Below are 24,147 nucleotides of genomic sequence, written 5' to 3'. Positions count from 1 at the left end.
CGATTTCTGTTGAGAAATTCAGATGGTAGAGTCAGAATTTGGCGAATGAGAACATGGATGGATCCATCATACCTTGTTACCACTGTGCAGGCTAGTGGTGGTGGTGTAATGGTGTGGGGGACGTTTTCTTGGCACACTTTAGGCCCCTTAGTGCCAATTGGACATCGTTTAAATGCCATGGCCTACCTGAGCATTGTTTCTGATCATGTCCATCCCTTTATGGCCACCATGTCCTCATCCTCTGATGGAAAACTTCCAGCAGGATAATGCACCATGTCACAAAGCTGGAATCATTTCAAATGGTTTCTTGAACATGACAATGAGTTCACTGTACTAAAATGGCCCCCACAGTCACCAGATCTCAACCCAATAGAGCATCTTTAGGATGTGGTGAAATGGGAGCTTCGTGCCCTGGATGTGCATCCCACAAATCTCCATCAACTGCAAGATGCTATCCTATCAATATGGGCCAACATTTCTAAAGAATGCTTTCAGCACCTTGTTGAATCAATGCCACGTAGAATTAAGGCAGTTCTGAAGGCGAAAGGGGGTCAAACACAGTATTAGTACGGTGTTCCTAATAATCCTTTAGGTGAGTGTATTACTGTGAAGCTTTCAGGGTCATGGATGAAATGTTGAACAGACAGAGATTCAATTAATTCATGCACATTGTTGCTGAGAATGAGTCAAATCTTTGGAAGTTTTCATGTGCAATACGCCGCCTGATGAAAAGATGAAGAGCTGAGAAAGATGACTGAGACAAGATCCAGAATATGGGCATTATCATAATAGATTTTAATTAAAATCTTGCATATATTCAAAGCTCAATTTAATTTGAACAACTCTACGTTGTTGAAAAGATTCGTTTTCAGGATTCTAAACAGACCAATACCAACTGGGTGATTTATTTATGTAGATTGCATGTGTGCACATGCAAATTCAGCACGACATTTTCAATGAAAAGAGGTAAGGCATTGTGGATGATGCCTTGCCATATTGATTAAGACACTGCAGCTGCTATATTTGATTTTCAGAGGGGAAAATGTCCAAATCAATGAGGCATTCAGTTCTGGGAATGTTAGTATCCTCGCAGACTCGATGTAGAGCACGTCCCACTCATCCATAAGAACTAGGCCTGCACTTAAAGGAGGACACCAGTTTATTTTGGACATGAGCAGGAGATTAATTATTCTGTTTAAAATATTTCCAGTGGATAATTAGACACGTAGGTCTACTGCATTCACTCAGGACATTCAAGATTCTACGGCAAATCAATTTGGTTTAGTTTCAGACTTTATTGTCCTGGTTAAATTCCAGGAAATTGCATCAATTACTTGTTTATGCATCATAGTGCAACACTGATGTACCAACACATTTTAAAAGACCTTAGAAGGCAGATTAAACAAGGTCTATAAGGTTCACCATGTTATAATTGTTGAGAATGAATCAAAGAGTTTGCATTTCAGTGGACCCATGGTTGATTTAATGCTTAAACAGAGCATCACAAATAAACACCTGCATACTTCAGTACACTGCCAGTGCTGTGAGTGTGCAGATCCAGCTGAGATGAAGCATTTATCCTTATGCAAACACATAAGAGTTGAGGTCAAGGGGGGGAATGTACAGCTGTAGACTCTAAACTGCTCTAAAGTGAACTTGATTAAGTTTTCCAGTCACACAAACAAACCTACTCAAAAAAGAAAGGAAAATGCATGTACATTTTACATTAATCATTTAGCTTATTCAATTATGTTACCTAATGTTTTAATAATAAAGGCTGGCCGGGGCTAAATGTCACACTTTTTTTTACCATGAATATTTCTCAGAATGTTAATTGATGTTTAGGCACCTTCAGATCTGCGAAATAATCTGTTCACTAAAGGAGAATAAAATTATTAAATTATTAACTATTCTCATGATAGGCTTATGAGCTGCAAAATTAAAAAAAATAAACTTTACACTTTATCTTTTATAACTTATTTCAACGCACTGTAACAACAAACTAAACTTTGTAAGTATTATATATTTCTATACTATACTGTACATTGTACAATGTTTGACAGTCCTTGTTACTGTGCATTTTCTTCATTTGAAAAACGATTGGACAGCGAATCATAGCTCTCCTTTCAGGCTAGGGACTCAGTTCAATGGCAGGTGCTAATTGGATGGCATGTTCGCGTAATAGCTCTGGGTAAGTAGGGCCCCTCTCTCTCCATTCCGGCTCAAGATCTCCGTAGACTGTCACTGTCTTTTACAGTATCGTGTAGCCGTAATGGCGCCAGCTTCCACATGCAACAAGGGCCTGTTTACCTCCGTCTCTTCCTCTCGGCCGCTGATTGGGTGTGCTACTTCAGAAGAGCGACGTGATTGGTTCAGAGACCTGTCATCGGACGCGGACTAGACGGGTACCCAAGACGGCAGAGTTGCGCGTGTGCCTTCCCAGGTCCTGGCAGCACCATCCGGCGAGGGGGTGAGGACGCTGGCCGCCTGTTTTATGACTGTAAGAAACACTGGATGTTCTTATTTTGATTTCTTCTTCACTGGATATACATGCCCACGATACTGGGAGCAAGCGCGCGGCACGCCGGTGAACGAGCACATCGTTATCGATGGGGAAAATAAGTTGAAAGCTTCGGAAGAATGTTTCCAGCGAAACGGATTGCTCCGTTGATCAGCGTGATGGGTGTTTCGAGGGGATTTTGACATTTGGAGAGGATCTGGAGGTATCCATCTACAGCTCAGAGCTCGAGCGCAACAGAGCGCCATACTGCAAGACAAGCTTTCCGGATCGATACAGTGTAGCAGCAGCCTTTTCATGCGGGGGATTTGTGCGTTTTAATGGAAATGTAAACAAGTAAGCTGGCGAGCAAGTACCAAGTCGGCAACGTTGGCCTGATCCACGCAACTTCTGCAAACTGCATGCAGCCCTGGCGGTGGAAACAGGGCTGGATGAGCCCAAAATGGCAAATATGAGGAAATCTAAAAGATGAATGTTGCATTCCCCACGCAACTTGTTCTATTCGCCTAATTTCCCTTTCCATACAAGCCCGAGTTTAGAGCAAAGCCAGGTGCTCCTCATTCCTCCAACATGAGGGAGATTTAAGGCCGTGCGGAATTGATTTATTATGGGGGGAGCGCGTTATTTTGATTTGATCCCTCTCTCCTCTTTTACTTTTCTTTTGTTTATCCTTCGCGAGATTTTTCTTGGATGTCCGCGATTGTCATTTTGCTAGTCTGGAACGTCTAACGCAAAAGATCCTCCGAAGTAGGTCAGATCAAAGCTGGAGAGTTGTTAGTATGACACCTTTTCACACTCATCTTGATGTAAGCTATGCCGGACATTTATGCTTTGATTTGTTTTACCCGTCGTTTGGCTCCATGACAGCTAAATGAGAGTTTGACATCTTGGCAGCCTCCCTCTCCATCTCGTTCGCCTCTTTGTTTTGTTTTTCCACCTCTCATTTTCTGGCTGTTGAGTGAGTGAATGGCTCTGTGCGGAACGACGGCTTCCAATGCCGCGAAAATGATGGCTGCGTACAACGGCGGAACCGCGGCAGTGGCAGCGCATCACCCGCACCATCACCACCAGCTGCCCCATCTCCCTCCTCCCGCCCATCTCCACCACCATCACCACCCGGGCCAGCATCACCTCCAGCACCCCGGCTCGGCCGCTGCCGTGCACCCCGTACAGCAGCACGCTTCCACGGCCGCAGCTGCTGCTGCTGCTGCCGCGGCGGCGGTGATGCTGAACCCGAGCCAGCAGCAGCCGTACTTCCCCTCGCCCGCTCCTGGTCAAGCTCCGGGGCCGGCGGCCGCCACAGCCCCGGCGCAAGTTCAAGCCGCCGCCGTGAAGGCGCATCATCATCACCACCACCACCACTCGCATCACTTACAGCAACAGCTGGATATAGAGCCGGACAGACCGATCGGATACGGAGCTTTCGGTGTTGTTTGGTAAGTGATTAAATCACATTGTACCAACTTCTGTAGTAAATGAAAGTTGATCTTTTGTCGCTGCATGTGTACGACTTTAATTTTGACTTTGAAAGTGCCCTTTAAAAGTAGGCTAATGTGCAAATAAAAAAGTTACAAATAAAGAATGCATATTTGGGAAGTATAATTAAAATTATGTTCACCCTCTCATAAGATGAAGACTCAAGATACATCAGAATAATAGAAAAAAAGCTGTTATTCCACACAGAGCTGGTCTCCCCCCTCATGGGTGCCGCCATGTTGATGTCACATGACCAGCTGTGGAGACCAATTTGACCAATTTACTTCCAGGAATGTTGCCTTCACTTGCCATCATAATAAAATACGCCTACTAGTTTCCTAGTTAAAAAATTGGACATGAGTGCTTTCTCTCAAGTCACATTTTGAATGTGACAAGCTCATAATCTCGACTTGACAGGTGAATCCTGCGTAATACACCACTAATTGACAATATTAATGTTTAGTCAACTTAATCCCCTGAGAAAACATAACTATTTTACTGAATGACGATTTTGTGTGAATTTGTATGAAAATGGGTGATTTTTTAGACAAAAAGCAAACCCAATTGAACGAAAATGTAAAAAATGAGATTGTATGAATTATTCACCAATTTTAGGTAAAATAGTTGAAGCTGTGAATAGCATGAATTGCCACGAGAGTGTGTTGGTTTACTTTACAAAATGCTTTACGAAAAATGATATAACAGCTAAAGAGTGATGGTATGGATCATTATGTTTACAATTTATCAAAAAGAGTGGACAAATAGCATAACAATGATCATTTAGCCCATTGTAACAATAACTGACTAAACCTAAACCAAAACTTATAGAGTGTACCTTTAAAGTGTTTTACCTGTGAGGCTTGTTAGGATGGAGCCATATTTTAGATTTTATTTTTAGATTTCCATGTGACAGTTCAACAAGGGCAAGAATAAGGGACAGCTTTTGACAAAGAATTTAAGATGTACACTACGGGAACATCGCTCTACTTAAGGGATAAGCTCACTTAAATGCTCAAGATTTAATTCATGTCAGTTTGAGTGTCTTGAGAAATTCCCAACACAGGTGTTTTTTTCACTACATGAACCTATAAACACTGAACATAATAGTAAAGTAAAGGGATCCTTCACCCAAAGATGGAAATTCTGTCATATTTTACTCACCCTCAAGTTGTTCCAAACCTGTATGAGTTTCTTTGTTTTGTTGAACACAAAAGAATACATTTTGAAGAATGTTGGTAACCAAAAAGTTTCTGGTCCCTTCCGTTTTTGTCATACAATGAAAGTCAATGGTGACCAGCAACAGTTAACCATATTCTTCAAAATATCTTCAAAAAATAGTTTGGAACAACTTGATGGTGAGTAAATGATTTTTTGTTGTTGTTGTTGTTGTTGTTGGACTATCCCCCTTATGTAAGTGCCTAGAAAATAACTTATGAATTTCTTCCTACCACAACCAAACTAGTTCACAGGGCAATACAGACCGAAGATGAAAAGTTGAGTAATATGTGTAATTCTTTAAGGAAGGAGAGTGCTGGTTCTCAGAATGAGTTTGTAACAGCAAGGAAACGCAATATCCTTTTTAAGCACACACCGTCCTGTCCTTGCAGAAGACTCAGCCACGACTTCTGTTCAGAGGTTAATCTGAGAGTTAATTCTTGGGACAAGCAATATATTAAGCAGCACAATAGGCAAAATGAAAATAATGGGCCATTTTCATTCTTTGACTTTTTCTAGCACACATCTTGGCTCTCTGTGTGTTTATCCAAAGGAATCACCTGTAACTGGTGCCTGCAGAGGGGCCACAAAACTAGGGGAGCTCTCATCAACAGCCACCCTGCCTACCTCCGCCCATGCAATCTTAGCCTGACCTTTCCTCAAAATCGCTTCCTGTTGCTCATTGTCTGCTTTTAATCTGCACCATTGCCTGCTGGTATATTTATAGCTGTCCTCCAGAGGCTTGACCATAGACGAAAATCATTTAGGGTTTGCACCCTCTTAAAGGGGGTGTACATTCTGCAGAACCATGGGTAATTAAATGGATAATTTACGCAAAAAGTTACAAATTGACAATTCTGTCATAATTGAATACATCTCATGTTGTTCCAAACCTGTATTTCTTCTTTGGAATACAGAACAAGATGTTTTATAGAAACGTGCTATCTTTTACTTTTAATTACAACCAATGGTTGATTTCATGTAAAAGCATGGATTTCAGTGCATAATTACTTCAATTTCTGATTGATGCTTCTCAAGGCATAAGATGAGGTCATATGATCATATATTTTGATACTTTATGGTACTTTTGCACCCTTATTAAACTCATAATGCGTAAACATAAACATAATGGGAGATGTACCAACACAATGTTCTCTCTCACCATCCCTGATTTTTTTAACACACACTCACATCGTTCGTCTTGGTCTTGAAGCTATCAGCGCAGAATCGAAAGCTGCCGCTCTCCATGTGTTTTCTTAAAACTATGATGTGTCTCCTTCCAGACTGATCTCATGAAGTAGCGTGTGTATGCCACGCCAATTCGTATTTCTATTTTTGGCGTGCTATCAAGATGCATAATCGCTTTTCAGCGTGTTTATGAACGCCGTTGACTTAACGTTATATAAATATATGACTTACCTCAACCCCGTCCCTAAACCTAACCGTCACTGGGGTTAATGGCATTTATGACTGTTCCCTCACCATCCTAGGTAAAAAAAAGATATGACTTACCTCAACCCCATCCCTAAACTTAACTGTCACTGGGGTTAATGGCATTTATGACTGGAGATTTGACTGCGTCTACAGATACGCGGAATGACGCGGACGTTAATGGTGTAGACATACACGCATACACGCGGATAGCTCAAAATGCGTAGAGATAACACGCCACCTGACTCGAAAGTGGCGTGTATGTTTACGCAAAAGTCATGATGTCATGTTGCTCCTTCATCTTGTGATCTGATAGGCCAAAACGTATCTTAATACCAGATGTAAACAGGGCCAAAGACTTCGTAGGGACCCTGTTAATTGGAACCCAGATCCTGTGCTGGGATAAAGGAGAAGTGTGAGCTTGGTCCTTGTGTTAGCTATACACTAGAAGGCTGTTTTGGCTGGTGTTTTACATTCTAGTTAGTGCCCTTTCATTCGTGCAGCTGCAAAAGTTTAGATAAATTGGTTTTGGCCTGGCCACAAAGTGTATGTCACAAACTGGTTCTGATGCCGATGGAGTTGAATTGAATTATCTGATATTGTAATCTATATTATCTTTTTGCATCTGCTTAATTGCAGGAAGTAATGCTTTTTCACAGTAAGCATTTTGTGCAGTGATTTTGCAAACCGGTTTATATTACACCCTTCAGAATGAAAATGAAATGGAATATAATTGATGGTTTATGCTTAAGAGACCCTGCTTGTGCTAAGCGTTACTCGATCATATTCTAGTCTGCAGGAAATGAAGTGCAAACTGCTGGGTCTGATGCTTTATGGGTAAAACCCATATGTGTTAATAATACCCTCAAAATTGTCACTCTAGTATGAGTTCAATAGTGTGGAGTGCTTATGTGGAAGATATAATGGCATATCTCTTGAGGCCACCCTTAAAAATATTCTTGTTTGCCGTAACCCGACCGACCCTGTCAATTTAGGGCCGACCCAATTTTTTATTTTTTTTCCCTTTTAGTCCGACCGACTTGCCGGTTGTAACTTGCGTTCAGACCGACCGTTTTTTTTTTTTGTTTTTTTTTACTCTTCAAACGACTAATTCAAATTCCATAAAATGATATTTTAGTTAGTATTGTGAAAGTTGCTTATGTCTACAAACGTAGGCTACGTTCTTTTTTTTTAATAAAAACCCGTGGCGTCATAGTCATCTGATTATATTTACACGATTGGTTTACCCGTGTCACACTGTCTATAAGGCTTATACGTTCACTTCGTTTCAGTCAGTGTTCCTGCTTGGTAAACCCGGTATTAAATGGGCTGAATATCAACCATTTCTATATAGGCTATAATAATAATATTAAACAATTTGTCTGATGCAATTTTGCTATTCCCAGTCCAGAAGAGAGAGAGCGATCTCTCACCCGGAGCCACAGCGCGAACCACATGACAGCCCTGCTTAATGAGTGACAATGAGGACAGAACGTGGTTACCTACACTTTAGATCTGGGATATTATTCTAATTGTATTTTAGATTTCCGCTTTCAAAGATTATAAAAAGATATTTGAGATGAAACCATTACAGACGCATTCTGTCAATAGCGCAACTTCCTTCCCTTCACAGCGTTGCGCTGTCATTTCTTCCTAAAACCCAAACGTACCGTCAGAATCAGCACGATCGGTAATTGTTGTAAAATGCAGTCTGTACTGTTGCTAAACTGCGTACGGGTTCAATCATTAAAAGAGCTATTAAAAGCACAAAAGTCTGCGCAAGAGACGCTGTTCACAAGGTGATGCGTGCTCCGAAATGCACTGCAACGGGACAAGAAAAGTAGGCTATAGCCTCATTTTGGGCTTCATGTGCGCAGCTAAACTATCAAATATACATAAAATCTAAAATGACCTGCTCTGAGATTCATTTAAACACAGTTTATGTCTTAAATGGATGTGAATAGTTGGGAGGATATGGTGGTGCATCAGTCATCTGTTAGATCCGCACGCGGTCTTAAAGGGGCAGTAGTCTAATAAACATGTGACGATTGAGCCAGTAATGGGAATCAAACACAACAAAAGGCAGAGAAAAATCACTCGCAGCTCTTGAATTATTAACTTAAACTTTAATACGCATTAATCTAACTATGATAAACCATGCAGTGTCATTTTACATTTGATTTACTAAATTAAATTTCTTTTCAGACAGCGCAACACACTTAACTGAAAAGTAGCTAATTTTAGACCTTTCTGAAATTAAAGCACTGTGTATATAGGCTAATTTGTATCTTTGTTTAATTGTATTCTTTGTTTCACCATGTGTTTGTACTTGTTTTTGCTTATATCTCATGTATTTGGGGAAAAAAAAGCCTGCACACTGCTGCATAACAAATACAGTAGATATTTATTCATTTTGTGACTGGCCTAAAAACGTAACCGGTTGTAGGTTGCAATAACACCTATTGGTGGATGCGCAGTTTGAAGACCCAGTCAGTGACGTCACAGTATGCAATACAAAAAAAAAAAAAAAAATCATGATCACCATGACCAAAATTTTACTTTTTTTTTTACACTGAATCCTGGAAAAAAAAAATATAGACCTACCTACCGACCCTTTTTTTAAAAAAAATTGCTGTTACTGCAAACCAAAATATTTTTAAGGATGGCCTGATGCTCAGTCAAAAAGTTTATTTTGAAACCCCTTGGCCTGCATGTCCTGTACGCTTGTAGTTTTGCAGATTGACTGACTCATAGTGTACGTAAACAAATTTACGGGAAACAGGAGCGCTAAATGCTAAACCGCTGTAATTTTAGAAGGCTTCAGTTGACAGTGAAGCCTCATTTGTGGGTTCTGGGAATTCCATGTGTGTCCTGTATTATGTTTTATGTACTTTAATGTGGCTTGTTAGTCAGGTTTAGGATGCAGCTTTGGTCATTTCTTGCCTCTTATAACTTTACATTGCATTACTCTACATTTACATACATTTTACATGAAAGAATTTGGCAGACAATTGTATCCAAAGTGACTTGCATTGCTTTCATGGTAAACGTTTTATTAGTTTCCCTGGGAATAATACTCATGACCATGGCATTTTTACGCTCTACTGTTTGAGCTAAAAGTTTGAGCACACCATTTGATGAACTGATTGACACTGTACTTGTTAACAAACTACAATGAATATCATTGCCATTTATACAGCAATGGCTTTGATATATTAGTTATATTTAATGTATGATCTTGCAGTCGTGTTGCAGGTAATTGAATCATCAGTGTCTAAATGTTTTGTGAATCAAGGCCCTCGCTAGTGCCCAAAAGATAAACTGATTCACAAGGAGAACTTAGTAGGTGAGCAGAATGACACCATCTGTTGCCAACAGTTTGCTCGTATTTATATTAACACAAACAATACATATCATAAAAACAGATTTGGCCTGTTCAACCTGCGTCCCACAGGCCTCCTGCTGCTCAAACCAGGTCCAAAAACAGAGACCTACCAGATAACTATATCTCCGTCTCCATCTTAATCACAGCCCTCATGACTTGCTTGTATTTTATTTTTTTTTACACGTGCGGCCTCCAACCGTGAGCTGTTAGAGCCAGTGCTGATAAAGAAGAAATGCCAGACACATGCATGCATTCGCATGTAATGGGTCCCGTATAATAGGCTATTGTTTATTTGGCATTGGGTTTAGTTGATTTTCAGAAAAATCGGTTGAACTGGTTCTCCTCTATGCCCCCATAGGCCCCTGTCTCTCAGGGAAGAGGCATGGCTCTGCACAGGAATGTATCTGAGTCTTCGCTGTCCATTAAAGTGTCAGCCGGTCTCTGTTGCGTTCACGTTTTGATCTTCTAGCATGGTCACGGACAGCTTGAATTAGGTCTGATGTTCTTAAGATCCCGTCTGAAGTTACTTTCTTTAAAATGGCTTTAAATTAGCACCATTAGATTACATTTGTCAGTAATTCTCTAAACAGCTAAATATATATAAAAATATACACACACACACACAGTATATATGTATATATATACAGTATACACACGCAAAACTGAATGGTAGTTTGTGTGGAATAAGGGTTATTAGTAAAAGATCACAGCTTAATAATATTGAGGCTTGAGTTTTAAAGATGTATAACTACTTTAAGATTGCATAGAGTCCAAATCTCTGAAGATCACAGAGTTTTCTTTTCAAGAAGTACATATGAAGTTGTTTATGAAGACTACAGGAAAATGAGCGCAAGCTGTAGCTGCTATTGATGTAATGATTAATTTATTCCCTTCTCTATTGTACATGTAAAATTGAAATGAAATGTGAATGATTAAAATTTGATGTTTTCTGGAGAGAAACCTGATATCCTCCTCGAATGTCTCCCTGAAATGAACCAAGCTGTTTAGCTGCTGATCAAACATGCTTAAACAACATTAGAAATTCTAGAATATTAAATATGATTTGCCATGCGGTGTGTTTTTTTTTCGACACGACTGAACCTGAAACTCTGAGTTTTCCTCTCGTCATCCATTATCTAAAATCTAATAATGTCTTAATTAGTCTGAAGTGATCGTTTATCAATATGACCCCCGTAATTGAAAGAGTCGTTACATGATTGTTGAGTAGATTTTAACTTTCTCTTTTCAACCCGTGGTTTTTCTGCAGCTTTGTTTGTGTGTTTTTTGGCGAATTATAATGGCAGGCGGCCTGGTGCTTTTATACTCTGAACTTGAAAGGCTCACAGACGGGGCAAGTTTTTTTTTTTTTTTTACAACCGCAACAGTCAGAAGCAGCTCTTAGGAGGCTCTGGGCTTGGCAGATGCACAGACCGAGCAGAGAAACAGCTTACCTTTGAAGTGTTGGGGGTGAAAGAGTGCAGGAGTGTGTACGTTAACCCTTCACTCACCTGCCTTTGTCAGCCTATTCTGGGCTTTACTCGTGTTGATCTTGACTGCACTGCTGAGAATTAGTCTGTTTTGTTTTCCTTGTTGTTCGGATGAATGCCACAACAGAATGTGCGGGTCATTTGCTCCCAAAAATGAAATCAAAAGAAAAAGTAAGAAATTGCATATTAATTCATTCGTTCGTTCATTCATTTATTCATTCTCAGAACAAGTTCTGTCATCATGATTCATGTATGCATAAATGCAATTATATGCAAATGTACTTTCCAGTTTAACCTGCTAGAAAATGTCTAGCCATGGTGTGTTCCGAATTTAAAGTTGATATCACAAACATTGAGCCCATCAAAAGGATTTTAATGATCATTTCCAGTGTATTACAGTATCAAATTTCAAAACACAAGATGAATTTAAAGTGTTTAAGCTTTCAAATGATCCATATTACAATTCAATTCTTTCGATTACAATACAATTCTTTTTCACATTACAATAGGCTAAAATAATTAAAATAATGACAAATGTTTTTGAAACAGAAAAGCTTGTTGAATTGCTCTACTTGAATTGCAAAAATATGCAATGCATTACCCCTTTAATGCATTGTATTTTCAGGGCTTGCATTTTTATGGGCTGTAAATAAATAATACAGTTAACATTTGGTGCAAGACTTAATGGTATATAGGCTTCATTTACTTCATACATTATTGCAAATATAATTTCTTTCGATCTTGTGGTGAATATGACATTTCTTAATAGTTTAGTGAGATTCAGCCATTTCCGTTTTGTCCTCTATTCGTCCTCTTTTGTTTTTTGTTTTTTGTGTTTTTTTTTTGCGGTTCCTACCTCTATTTCTCAATGCTTAAAGTTAGGGATGCACCGATTTTGGCTGATACCGATAACCGATAATTCTTTATATTTGAAAGCCGATAACCAATATACCGGCCGATAAATCTAAATCCAAATTTAAATATGATTTTTAACAGCCTGGTTACAAAAGCAAAAGTTTCACCATTTAAAATCCATGTCTCAAGCACACAATTATAATATTCTCATGATTAATGTAGCCAATATGACTTGTTGCACTGAACTATATTTTCCTTTGTTTAACTGATTTTCAATAATTTTTTGTTGAACAGTGCACATCTAAAGTGTCTCAGCTGAAGGAAATAATACATTATTATTTTTATTAACGATAATATTAAATATGAACCGATATCAGCCGATACCGATATGGTGGCCGATATGTCATGCATCTCTACTTAAAAGTGTAAGTGTTGTGTTGATGGAGATTTCGCCAGTGTTCCTCAGTCAAAACAGGGAAAACGCATGAGGCTTTCAGAGAGGATGTGGCTGTGTATTGTGTCTGCTGTGTAGCAGAGGTCAAACTGCTTTGGCTTTAATACTGTGAAGACCACCTCTTCCTCGGAGAGCAGAACTGTTAATTAAAAAGCCCTCTGCTCAGACTGAACCGTTCCATTTAGAGCTCTGACACCCCTGACACTTTCTGTGCTTATATTTATAGCTGTCCTATTAGCTGCCCGATCTCAATTCTGCCTAAAAGCTACCTGGATTTCTTCTTAAGCATACTATGGGCGAGTGTCATAAATGCGGTTTGGATCTCCCTCTGTCAGATTTGAATATAGAAACAATATCCACCGACAGGATGTCTTTAAAACAGAAATTTGAATATATCTCTGGCCATCTGTCTGGTTTGTTTGCCATCCATTCAAAACAGACTTGTGAAACACACCCTAAGCAAAACCAGCCCTGTTTATGTAGCCTTCAAAATTCAGACAAACGCCTTGAATGTGATTTTTTATTTTTTATTTTATTGTTTTGGTTGAAAGGATTTTTTTTTAAATGGTAGTGTTTGAAAAACACTGACATTACGTTATCTTGTTTTTGTGCAAAACATATTGTGATAAAAAAAAAAATACAGGATTTTTCTCCAAATTATTTTGAGCTATATTTGGAAAGAATTAATCATTGGTTAGGGAGTGCATCTGCATAGAAAAGAAATATATTTTTTTTTTTTATAAAAAGACACTGACTAAGCAAACCATCCTTTTAGGGTTGAACTCTGGAACCCGAAACCAGAAGCACAAATTTATTTAAATCGCAGACTTCGCGATCGCATTACGGATATTGATTTTTATTTTGATATTTCATGCAGCCCTTCTTGGGAGTTTGGAAGCAACAGTGGCTAATTTACATGAACGTCATCCCAGTGAGTTTTGGTTACAGGCTAACACCTGTAAGCTAGCTTTAAGCCCAATTTATACTTCTGCGTCGAACTCACGGCGTAGCTACGTCGTAGGCTGTGTGTAGCGCACGTACCCTTTGCCGTACCCTGACGTGCACCGCTCCAAAAATGTAACAACGCGTCAATTCTACGCGTACCGCAAGCGCTCTGATTGGTCTGCAAGGACCTCTCCCCAGGTTTCACGTGCTCCCTCTGCAAGCGTAATTGCGCGGACAACGACGCAGAAGGATAAATGAAAACCAATGCGTAGTCTTAGAGGCTCCGGCGTAGGTCCGATGCAGAAGTATAAATCAGCCTTTAGCTTTCTACTCTGAGCTTCTCTGATGACACGGAGCGCAGGGAAACGTTTGCTTGACTCAGGCTTGAGCCAGTCAGTGTTTGCCTTAACACTCTTTCAGAGTGTGGTGGCGAGAGGCCAGGGATGCCCCCACGCCGTGTGCAGTGGGCCGCTCAAGCATGACTGTCCTCAGGGCATCACCAATGTTTTTTTCGTGATCCTCAGGCTTGTTCTTGGGTCCTAATAGCAGAGATGCTCTGGGGGAGAAACAAACAAATATCCGGGAGTGTGATTGCAGATGGGCAGTGATGAGGGACTGTAGAAAGTCAGGGAATGTATGGGTGGGAGTGTCTCTTTTGTCGTAATTATCTCTTCAGCCATTTCCTCAGCACAACAAACACCACCCTGTTTTTGGCCCTGTCATTCAGTATACAGTTTGATTAAGAGCTCGGGCTTTTCTCAAGCTGCTTCTAACTGGTCTGAGCGTGATTGGTTCTTGGGAAAACGGGAGAAAGTGGCCACGGTTGCCATTACTGGAACCATCCTCAATAGGAGAACTCCCTGGATAATAGCATCCATTTGTCTAGTGCATGTTTTGGCTTCAAAGGGTGATTCAGAGTGGCTTCAATGGGTGATTGAGAGCATTGTTGTTATCTGTACTGATTTGTTTTTTCTTCATTTTCTAAAATTAAGTTAACCACAAACCTCATTTCCACACATGACTGAATATTTAGACTACATTTAGAACTGGTATGGAACATTATATACAGAGATTTATGCATAAGAAAAAAAAAACGTTTCTGTTGTTAGTGGCTGCCAAGGTGTGTGTATGTGTTTTTTAAATGTTATTTTTACTGTTTAGAGTGCTTTGTTTGTGTTTTGGATGTTGAGGGTTAATTTTTTAAAACCACTAATAGCCTATTAAAATCAAAAACTCAAAATGAATATCCATTTTAATGCCTAAATTCACTTAGCATTTAAAGCATTTAAAACAGGTGATTTGAATTTATTTAGACTAAATAATGTTGAATTTTAATGTCTGCCTTTTATTGTTTATCAGGTATAATAAGAAATAATAACACTGGAACTGGGCTCTCATTAAATTATGGAATAATTGTTAAATAATAGAAAATAGGCATAGTTGTGGAATAAAATCTAATTTTTAACATAAAAGCTTTTTAGTTGTTTCTTCCTAATTGTCTTGGAAATAGTAGTCAAGGGTTCTAGCCCTTGATTACCTTTACTACTAGATATATTTATGGAGATGAGAAATAAAAAGTCGGCTGAAATTCATCACTGTCGGCATCGGTGAACAGAAAATGGGCCAGATCCGAGTCTATTTTTGCTGCACTGCTCATGCTTAAATGAGTAGTTCACTTTTCAAAAAACCTTTGCTGCTAATTTACTCACCCCCATGTCATCCAAGATGCATACATCCTACATCCATGTCTTCATTTCTTCATTCGAAAAGAAATTAAAGTTTTTGATGAAAACATTCCAGCATTTTTCTCCATATAATGTGGGAACCAAACAGTTCAAGGTCCCGAAACGATCGCTCATTTAAAAAAAATAAAAATAAAGTTTAAGTTTTATAAGCTCAAATGCTTTCCTTGCTCTGTACTGCGATGACCGTTCGTGACTCTCCTGTTTGTCAAAACGAACAAATCTTTTTCCAAGTCAATTTGTTCGTTTCGTTCGTTGAATGAACCAAATGACTCGGAAAAAGATTTGTTCGTTTTGATGAACGAGTTCGAACAGGAGAGTCACAAACATGCACAAACGCAGCCAGAACAGCATGGATGCGTATTAACTTTGCATAATCTGCAAAAGTCGTTTGCAGCCATGTTCACTCCAGTATTTCGCTCACATCATCAAGTGTTTACATCAGGTCTGCAGTGGAAGTTTGATCATAGATTTGAGTTTGATGCATGATGTCTGTGGTTCGATGTGACGTGCGGCTGTGTCGGCGCTTAACATACGCCATAAATAAACTTATCTGATTGGCTTACGGGTAACCAATGATTTTAAATTTCAGACAAGCGCCCCCTAGCGAGAGAGAAAACACTTTGCTATTATGCCATTCCAGACTCCGTCTACGAAGCAAAGTGAAGTAGCAGAGTATGGTACTACCAGGCTAAGAATACTATACAGTTATGGCTCGTTTCCACTGAGGGGTACGGTACAGTACAGTACGGTACGGGTCGGGTCGGGTCGGGTCGGGTCGGGTACACCATGATCAGGCTTGCGTTTCCACCGCCAACAGTACCCTTACTTGGTAGGCGTGGTATGCTGGAAAGAAGCGATCGACGTCATTTTCGCGCGAAGAAAGTGACATAGTAAACAAGAATGGATGACAGACAGCAGATCTTGTTCTTGCTTCTCGGCATGTTTGTCACTAGAAACAAGCGCTGGCATTAGGCGTTTCCAAGAAGCCAACGCAAAGTCTGACTCAGGAGAATGATCCCGAGGACGCGAGTCCAGTAATGCTGTTAATGGAACAGCGCGTTCTTAAACGCGGCACTCAGCTCACTCTGCAACTCCGGTTATCTCTGTGTTCATTTTAGGCAACAATAAAACGAAATATGTTATAAAACACCACTCTGCTTCTTTTCGATTTCATTTCAATACATTTTAAACATTCTAAAGCACATAAATGTGGTTCAGGCAACGCATAGCCTATTGATTATATTCACTGCATGTATGTAACGTTATATTTATAACAAAACTAAATATAAAACAACCCGGCCTCTTTTCGTTTAAATTTAAAAATATTAAACATATTCCAGGCAATGTGTAATGCAATTTATTGCATATCGCATTGGTACAAATGTTGCAATAAACAGATGATCTTGTAATAAAAAAAAAAAGACAAAACTATCTCTTTTTGTTGAATTTCAGTTTTATCAATAATAGCCATTATAAAAGTACAGTATAAGTAAAAGGTACAAAAAGATGTACAGTAAAGCTTTAATAACATAAAGAAACAATTCAGTCAGTCAAATAGGCTACAATTTCAGCGGCGAAAGAAATGAAACTTCACGTAGCCTTCTGCCAAAACTATTGGCCAGGGAACGAATTATAGATTCACGAGACCAAAGATCGCCTGTTAGGTTTATACAAGACAAACTATATCTCATGTTTAACCACTACAGAGACATCCGAATCAGCGGCAAACATCAGAACGACTAGCCGAGGAAAGGCTGTTCCAGGCGGGGGACACGAGCGCGAGCGTCCGGTGATTGCTTGGAATGGATCTCAGTCAAATGATCATAAATCTATAAATAAACCACAGATTTGAGCTTTAAAAAACTACTTTCTCGCCTGAAAAATTCTTACAACTACATTTCGTGACAAAATAACAGTAGAATTATATTTCAACTGTATGCTTCTAATGCCCTTGTAGCACGCGCGAGTGAAGATACTCTGTCCACCAATCAGCGTTCTGCAGTGAGTCTAGCTCCACCTTTTAGTACCCTTTCACTGTGCTAGGTACCCCAACGGAAGGGTACTCAAAAAGTGGTACGGTACGGTTAGGCTTTTTGGTACCATTCACAACTTTTGACAGTGGAAACGCAAATAATTGCGTACCGAACCGAACTGTACCGTACCGTACCACTCAGTGGAAACAAGCCATTAGTGTTCATATTTTCTATGTAGTCAGAATTCCATTCCTATTGGTCTTCCTTTCCAACAATAGCCTTAAACTAAATGGTTTGGACATAAGTACAGATATTATGCTTATGTTTTAGCTATATCCTGCTGTGAATCATTTTTTCTATTCTGCTTTCAAGGTTGGGATCTGATCTAACCCAGTTAAATTCTGTTTTATGAGTTTATGACTGTACTTGTACTATGTCCTGTTAGCAAAGGCTCACAGGATCTGGGTTTCTCGATGTTGTGATCATGAAAGTGTGAGCAGGCTCAAGTGTCCGGACCCTCCACCTTAGGGCGTGACCCTGTGCTTGCACTGCCACTGTTATCAGTGTTCAACACGTTCTCCTTCTTCGTCATTCACAGTTGCTGAACACGCAAACACACACCCACTCCAGAGCGTGGACAGATCTAGAAGCAGAGCCCAAGTCTTCGCTGGCACTCGGTCTAACGAGTGCTTAGGGCCTCTGTGAGGAAATTAACCATGCAGTTTCACAGCCAAACAAGCCACAATCAGCCTCCGATAATAACTCATCTTTTAGGCTCTTTGCTTTCCCATGATGCACTAAAATGTTCCAGCAGTGCAGACTGTGCCTGGTCCCTGTACGCTTTCCCTTTTCTCTCCCAAGCTCTATTGGCAATTTGGGACAGCATGGTATGTTTTCTGCTTCAATGGATCGTTGCATGCCAGACCGGTCACTATTTTTAATAACTGATTTATTTTTGACTATTATTATTCATTAATCATAATGTAAATCATAAACTGTTTTGTAAAATTTGTATTTATTAATAACAATAATATTAATGATATATTATTTTGTTGTTAAAAACATGAAAAGTATATTCACTTTATTATTTTACTTTATTTATATACATTATTAGTATTATTAATCAACACAGGCACTATAACAATAATAATGTATTATTGTTATGTATTTAGTTGTGCTTTTAATGTGCTTTTATTATTTTAATTTAATTGTATATTTAATTTATTTTTGGTAACAGTAGGACTATTATTGTTGTGTTGTTGATGATGATAATATTTTTTTATATTTTTAATTTATAATATATTTAATTTATAATGATTATTTATAATGATGATTATTTATCAGCGCTGACAATAATAATGTATTGTTATATTAGTTGTTGCTACATAATAAGAATAAATAACTTGTATTATTTTAATTTATATTACAATTAATTTATTATTATTGTTATTAGTAGTAGTAGTAATAGTTGTGTGTAGTAGTAGCATTAAAATGACTCCAAATATCCTATAAAAAAATCCTATTTTAAATATAAAAAATAAAAATAAATTTGTTTACAAAGCCTAAAGTAAACATCCATTGATTTAAGTTCAGCGTAAATAAAAGGCATCTGTTTAAGGTGTGTATTCAAATAACACTGGAAGTGACTTGAACAAAACAGGCCTCTCGTATTCCACCATGCACTTTTCCCTGTAGTCGGTGGCTCGCTTCGCCTCCCCCCACCACCTTCTTTCAACCTGAAAATCCTCTCCAAATTACTGCTGTTGTTAGGCTACCATATGTTCGTCTTTCTGATCCTATTTGAATGGGTTTACCTGAGGGGTTGAGTGGTGTTGGGGGCAGGGTGGTGTGGAATGTGAGTGGCTGAAGGGGCACATGCAGGACTTGCCCTCGGCCTGGCATGCTGGTGTCCCTCCCATCGCAGTCATGTGAGTCCCGCAGCACAAACGCATCACAGCAGAGCCGGCAGTTACTGCAGCTGATCCTCTATGCGTGCACACACACACACACACACAGGAACACTCAATGTATATGTAGTATAGCCAGAGGGGCCTGTAATTCAGAATCTGTCTAGTTCCACTAATGGCCTCATGACGGTTTCAAGCTTCCGGCTGACTGGAAGAAATGTCTAGATTGCTGAAGAACAGTTCTGATGACAAAAATAGAATAATAAGCCCATTATATTATGGCAAACCATTAATGAGTCAGTTAAAGTGATAATTCACCTAAAAATATATTACTCACCCACTTGTCGTTCCAAACCCTTCAGACTTTATGGACACATTGTGTATGACACAAAAGGAGATATTAAGCATAATGCTACTGTTTTTCTTTCATTGAAATGGAATGGGGATGAACGCTGTCCAAATGACTACTTCAAGCCTTCTAAAGCCATACGTCAGCATTAAGTGAGGAAGAGAAGATCAGTTGTACTTTTATAGTACCTTTTTGTCACTTGACCTTGAAAACATTCATCCCTATTCATTTCCATTGTATTGCAAAAGTGTCATTAAAAGAGGTATGCCTATTTGAAATGTTTTGTCAATGTACACAACAGTACAACATATCAAACAGGACGTACTTTTCACATATAGCCTCGATTCTGACTATGGTTTATGAGCAAACTAAGGGCCAGATTTACTAAACAGGGCAAATTAGCACGTGATCTACTCGACACGCAAATTAAAGAACACAAAAACACAGCCGAATCATTTCCAAAATGAGCAACGCAATCTACCAAGAGCAGCGCAAATTAGTTTAAGACGTGCTTTTTGGGGCCATTCTTTAATGGCGCAAATACCAGTAAATTGACGAGAACAAACCTTAGTAAATTACCTTGCATGATTCATTTAAATACTCTTCTCCAATGCATATGCAATTGCAATAAGGTCAGCTGCAAATAACCTCGTCCAAGCCTTTTCAACGCTATTTTTTGTCAAGATTTTTTAACGTTAAAAGAGGGTTTATGCTGGAGCAAGCTGTTAATAAATCTGCCCCTAAGATTGCATGATGGTTAAAATTTCATTTCCTAGTCATGTTTTGCTAGTTTGTTGTGCAGCACATGCTAAAAGCTCAGCCGTTGCGCATTAAGAGCTTTGAGAGATGAAGGAAAGGTGGTTAAGTCGTTCTATGTAAAACGGCACCAGTCACACTACAGGGAGCAGGGAAAGAGCCTCACATGTAAGACTTTGTATTTATCGTCTTCAGAGAGCCACTGTGCATATGCTCACTCACTCTGCCTCCCTCCACATGAGCTTTGTTTTCTCATCCTCTGGGGTGCTTTGAAGAGAGATGAAATAAAATATTTGATTCTGGTTGGAAGGAACAAAACAAATAAGAACAAGTATGCATTAGAGAAGCACTTTCATGTCTCCCTTACTGTTAATGGCTCCCCTTAAATTAATACTTCCCCCAAATGTTCCAATGGCAGCAAGCCCTCCCATTGTCTTGCTGTGTATTTCAGATGCCAAGCCGGAGGGAACACAAAAGAGTTGCACTATAACCCATTATCTGCCATCTTCCCCTTGGGCCTCCACCGTCTCCCTCTGATCGATTTTGACAGTGCCACTGTCGTGTGGATGTGTGTGTGTGTTTGTCAGTCTGGGTGTGTTATGTGTGTTCTGCCACTATACTTTAGTTTGCTGTTTGTCCAGCATATTTGGAGTTTAAAATGGGTAATTTGAATAACCAAATGAGGAAATAATGCTGATTTTACAGTTTTATCGTAAATTATTAGTGATACACCAACTATGGATGTATGATATATCAGTATTATGTTTGTTACCGGATGATATTTTAGTTTACGTTATTTATTTATATATATTATTACACACCACCAGCTGCAAACTTGAGAGCAAGTGTCTAGACAGCCCCAAATATAACGAATTGCAATAATTCAATCTGGATCAAGCATGAATGACAATTTCCACATCCTTAAAGGACTCCACCACTGAATTGTTTGTCAAATTTAAGATCTGAATAAAAAATTACTCAACGTTTCCTCACTTGAGCGTTGGCTAAGTGGCCAAGATGTAGGCTACAGAAAGCTGTTTGGCTAACTTTGGGGGACCAAAAATGACCACCTCAGACTTTGAGCTCAGACTCATTGAGGTGCAAAAAACGTGCAGGCCTTATTTCATTCAAACACTCAAACAAAGTTGTGATGTTGGAGTCGTCATTACATCTCAGGGGCAAATATAGCTGAATATAATCAGCATAACAATGGTAAGCCATATTATATTTTTGACAGATTAATCCCAGGAGTTTAGGGACATGAACCTTGAGGAACCCCTGAGGAAATAGGGTGGTAAGATGAAATATAGAGCTTCCTAGTTCCACCGCAAAAGGTCTACTAGATAAATAAGAGAAGAACAAGTATAAGGCAAGCCCCCTAATCCCACCCCACTCCTTCAAATGGTCAAGAAGATCCCCATGAGCACAGTGTCAAAAGCTGTGCTAAGATCACGAAGCACTAAAACCAACAGACAGCAACACATAATTTGTCACTTTGAGAAGAGCAGTTTCAGCGCTATGTTGAGATCTAAAACCGGACTGAAATATGTTTAAAAAGTCTGAAAGTTGATTGAACCACCTTTTCCAATCCACCTTTTTCTGCACCCGTTCTATTTCCCATGATTCATAGCAGGTTCAACTGACTAAAATGGTTTTCTACTTCCGGTTGAAGTATTTGTTTACATAGAATGCTAGCACTAGTCCAGACATTAGAAAAATTTCAGTCTACACATGCGTTTTATCTTTAATATGAGCGAAATACACATAACACAACAAATCTTTAACTTTTAGGTGGCAAAATATTTTTTAGTAATTCTATGAATTGCACTGCGCAAAACAAAAGTAATAGCCTACTAACCGGATGAAGACGGGTCGGCCTCCACAGAACATAAAATATTATTTTTATTTTATTTTTCGTGTTCACATTTTTGAGAAAAAAAAAATAAAAACAATGTTTTGGACGTGACAGTTCTCCATTACGGACTTGACCGCTCTGAAAGCGAAAAAACTTTCACAGAGATATTAAAGAGAAACCACAAAACCGTTTTCTAAAGTGATTTTCATTTTTTATTAATTGTATCTTAATTTCCATAAATGTTTCATCAACCAATTGAAGAAAAGAAAAAAGGCTTTCAAGAAACTGAAATCAACCGTTTTTTATTTATTTAAATTATTTATTTAATGTTATTATGTTTTACACGTATAAATATTCCAAAGTCCATTGTTTTGTTAGTTAACATTTGCAAGGTCACAGTAGGCAAAAGAAATTGACAACTCAAAGTTTCTTCCAGTTTCATCATGCATGCTTTCAGCATAATTCTTTAAAGACTGTTAATCGTTTTAAGAGGCGTATTAGCAAACATTTATTTTTATCTGCCTGTGCGTAAAATTGCAATTTTAACATCTTTTTAGAAAGGGAAATTCTATTCCTCAAGTTTTGTACTTCTACCGTCTCAAATGCTCTCATGTCTATGTAAAAATACAAACCTGAAAACACTATGGGCCCTATCTTGCACCCAGCGCAATTGACTTTGTACACTGACACATGTATCATTCCTATTTTGCACCCGACACACAACGGACTTTACCCTCCACCGACGTACGTTGGTAAATTTGGGAATGAACTTGCGCTCCCGGGAGGCGAGTTCCGGCGTAAACGTTCCATGGTGCTATTTTGCAGTTTTAGAAAACAATTCCACCACAGACAAGGAAAAACCTAGTCTAAAGTCAGTAATGCGTTATTCAGATGCTATTTTAAGGGCGCATGCTTTAAAGGAAATGTGAGATGATGCTATGATTGGTTTATTGCACGTTACGCCCAAACCACACCTATGAGTAGCTACTTCAGATCAACCCGTTTTAGATTTGCGTTTGCCCACAGTTACTTGCATTTCGCGTTTGATATTTGCGTTTCAGATTGTTAAAATAGTTGATCAACCTTAAAATGTTGATCAACCTTAATAGTCATTTATCATGCAACATGGTTGAAGCCTTATAAAATGTCAAGACATTTGTCCTTGCAATTTCCAATTAATATAAAACACACTGAAGAGAACAAAAACGATTAATGAGTTGATTAATTAGTTGATTGCTCACTACACACTGACAAAAGAAAAGAAAAAAGATGCAAATCAAATGAACAGTGCTTGAAGGTTTTCAGGTGACTGTCTGACAACAGTATCGTAAACTTTCAGAAAAAATGAACTAAACTATTAATCAAATGTACAATAAAACAACATAAATAATTGCCACAGTCTCCATTGCATGGTTATTTAACATAATGCTTTGCTGATTTGATGCTCAGTGTGATTGTGAAGCATGTCTATAATTAGAATGACCAGTTTCCTGTTTTTTTTTTCTTTCTTTAAGCCTAAATCTACAGCAGTAGAGCAGTGAGAGGTTTTCTTGTTTTTTGATAAATATAACTACAAAATATATAGTGGCAGGTTTATTAGGTTGCATTTACACCGAATACAGATCCAATCATTTACCGCCAATTTTTGGTCCCATCTGTTTACATTCACTTAAACTGACATTCACAGGGTTTTTCCTGGGTCAAAAATGTTCTTCTGTGGTAGCAGATGAACACGACCATTCACACACACACGCGCACACACAGTAAGTACCCTACTTATTTGAGCTGCGAGCCCA

General features: G+C 38.8%; 1 protein-coding gene across 1 annotated transcript in view; it reads left to right on the top strand.

Annotated features, from left to right (window-relative positions):
- The first annotated feature begins 2,287 nt into the window (after nucleotides 1–2,287).
- The window catches only part of nlk2 (nemo-like kinase, type 2), a 74,573-nt gene continuing 52,713 nt past the window's right edge, over nucleotides 2,288–24,147 (top strand). The window contains exon 1 of the mRNA XM_039662917.2: nucleotides 2,288–3,954. Coding sequence (XP_039518851.1) covers nucleotides 3,485–3,954 — 470 coding nt within the window. The 5' untranslated portion in view covers nucleotides 2,288–3,484. The remainder of the gene's footprint in view (nucleotides 3,955–24,147) is intronic.

This window comes from Pimephales promelas, chromosome 16, assembly GCF_988280905.1.
Source record: "Pimephales promelas chromosome 16, fPimPro1.hap1.1, whole genome shotgun sequence".
Lineage (NCBI taxonomy): Eukaryota > Metazoa > Chordata > Actinopteri > Cypriniformes > Leuciscidae > Pimephales > Pimephales promelas.
Note: the sequence above shows the minus strand (reverse complement) of the source record. Positions and strands in the feature narration are given on the sequence as shown.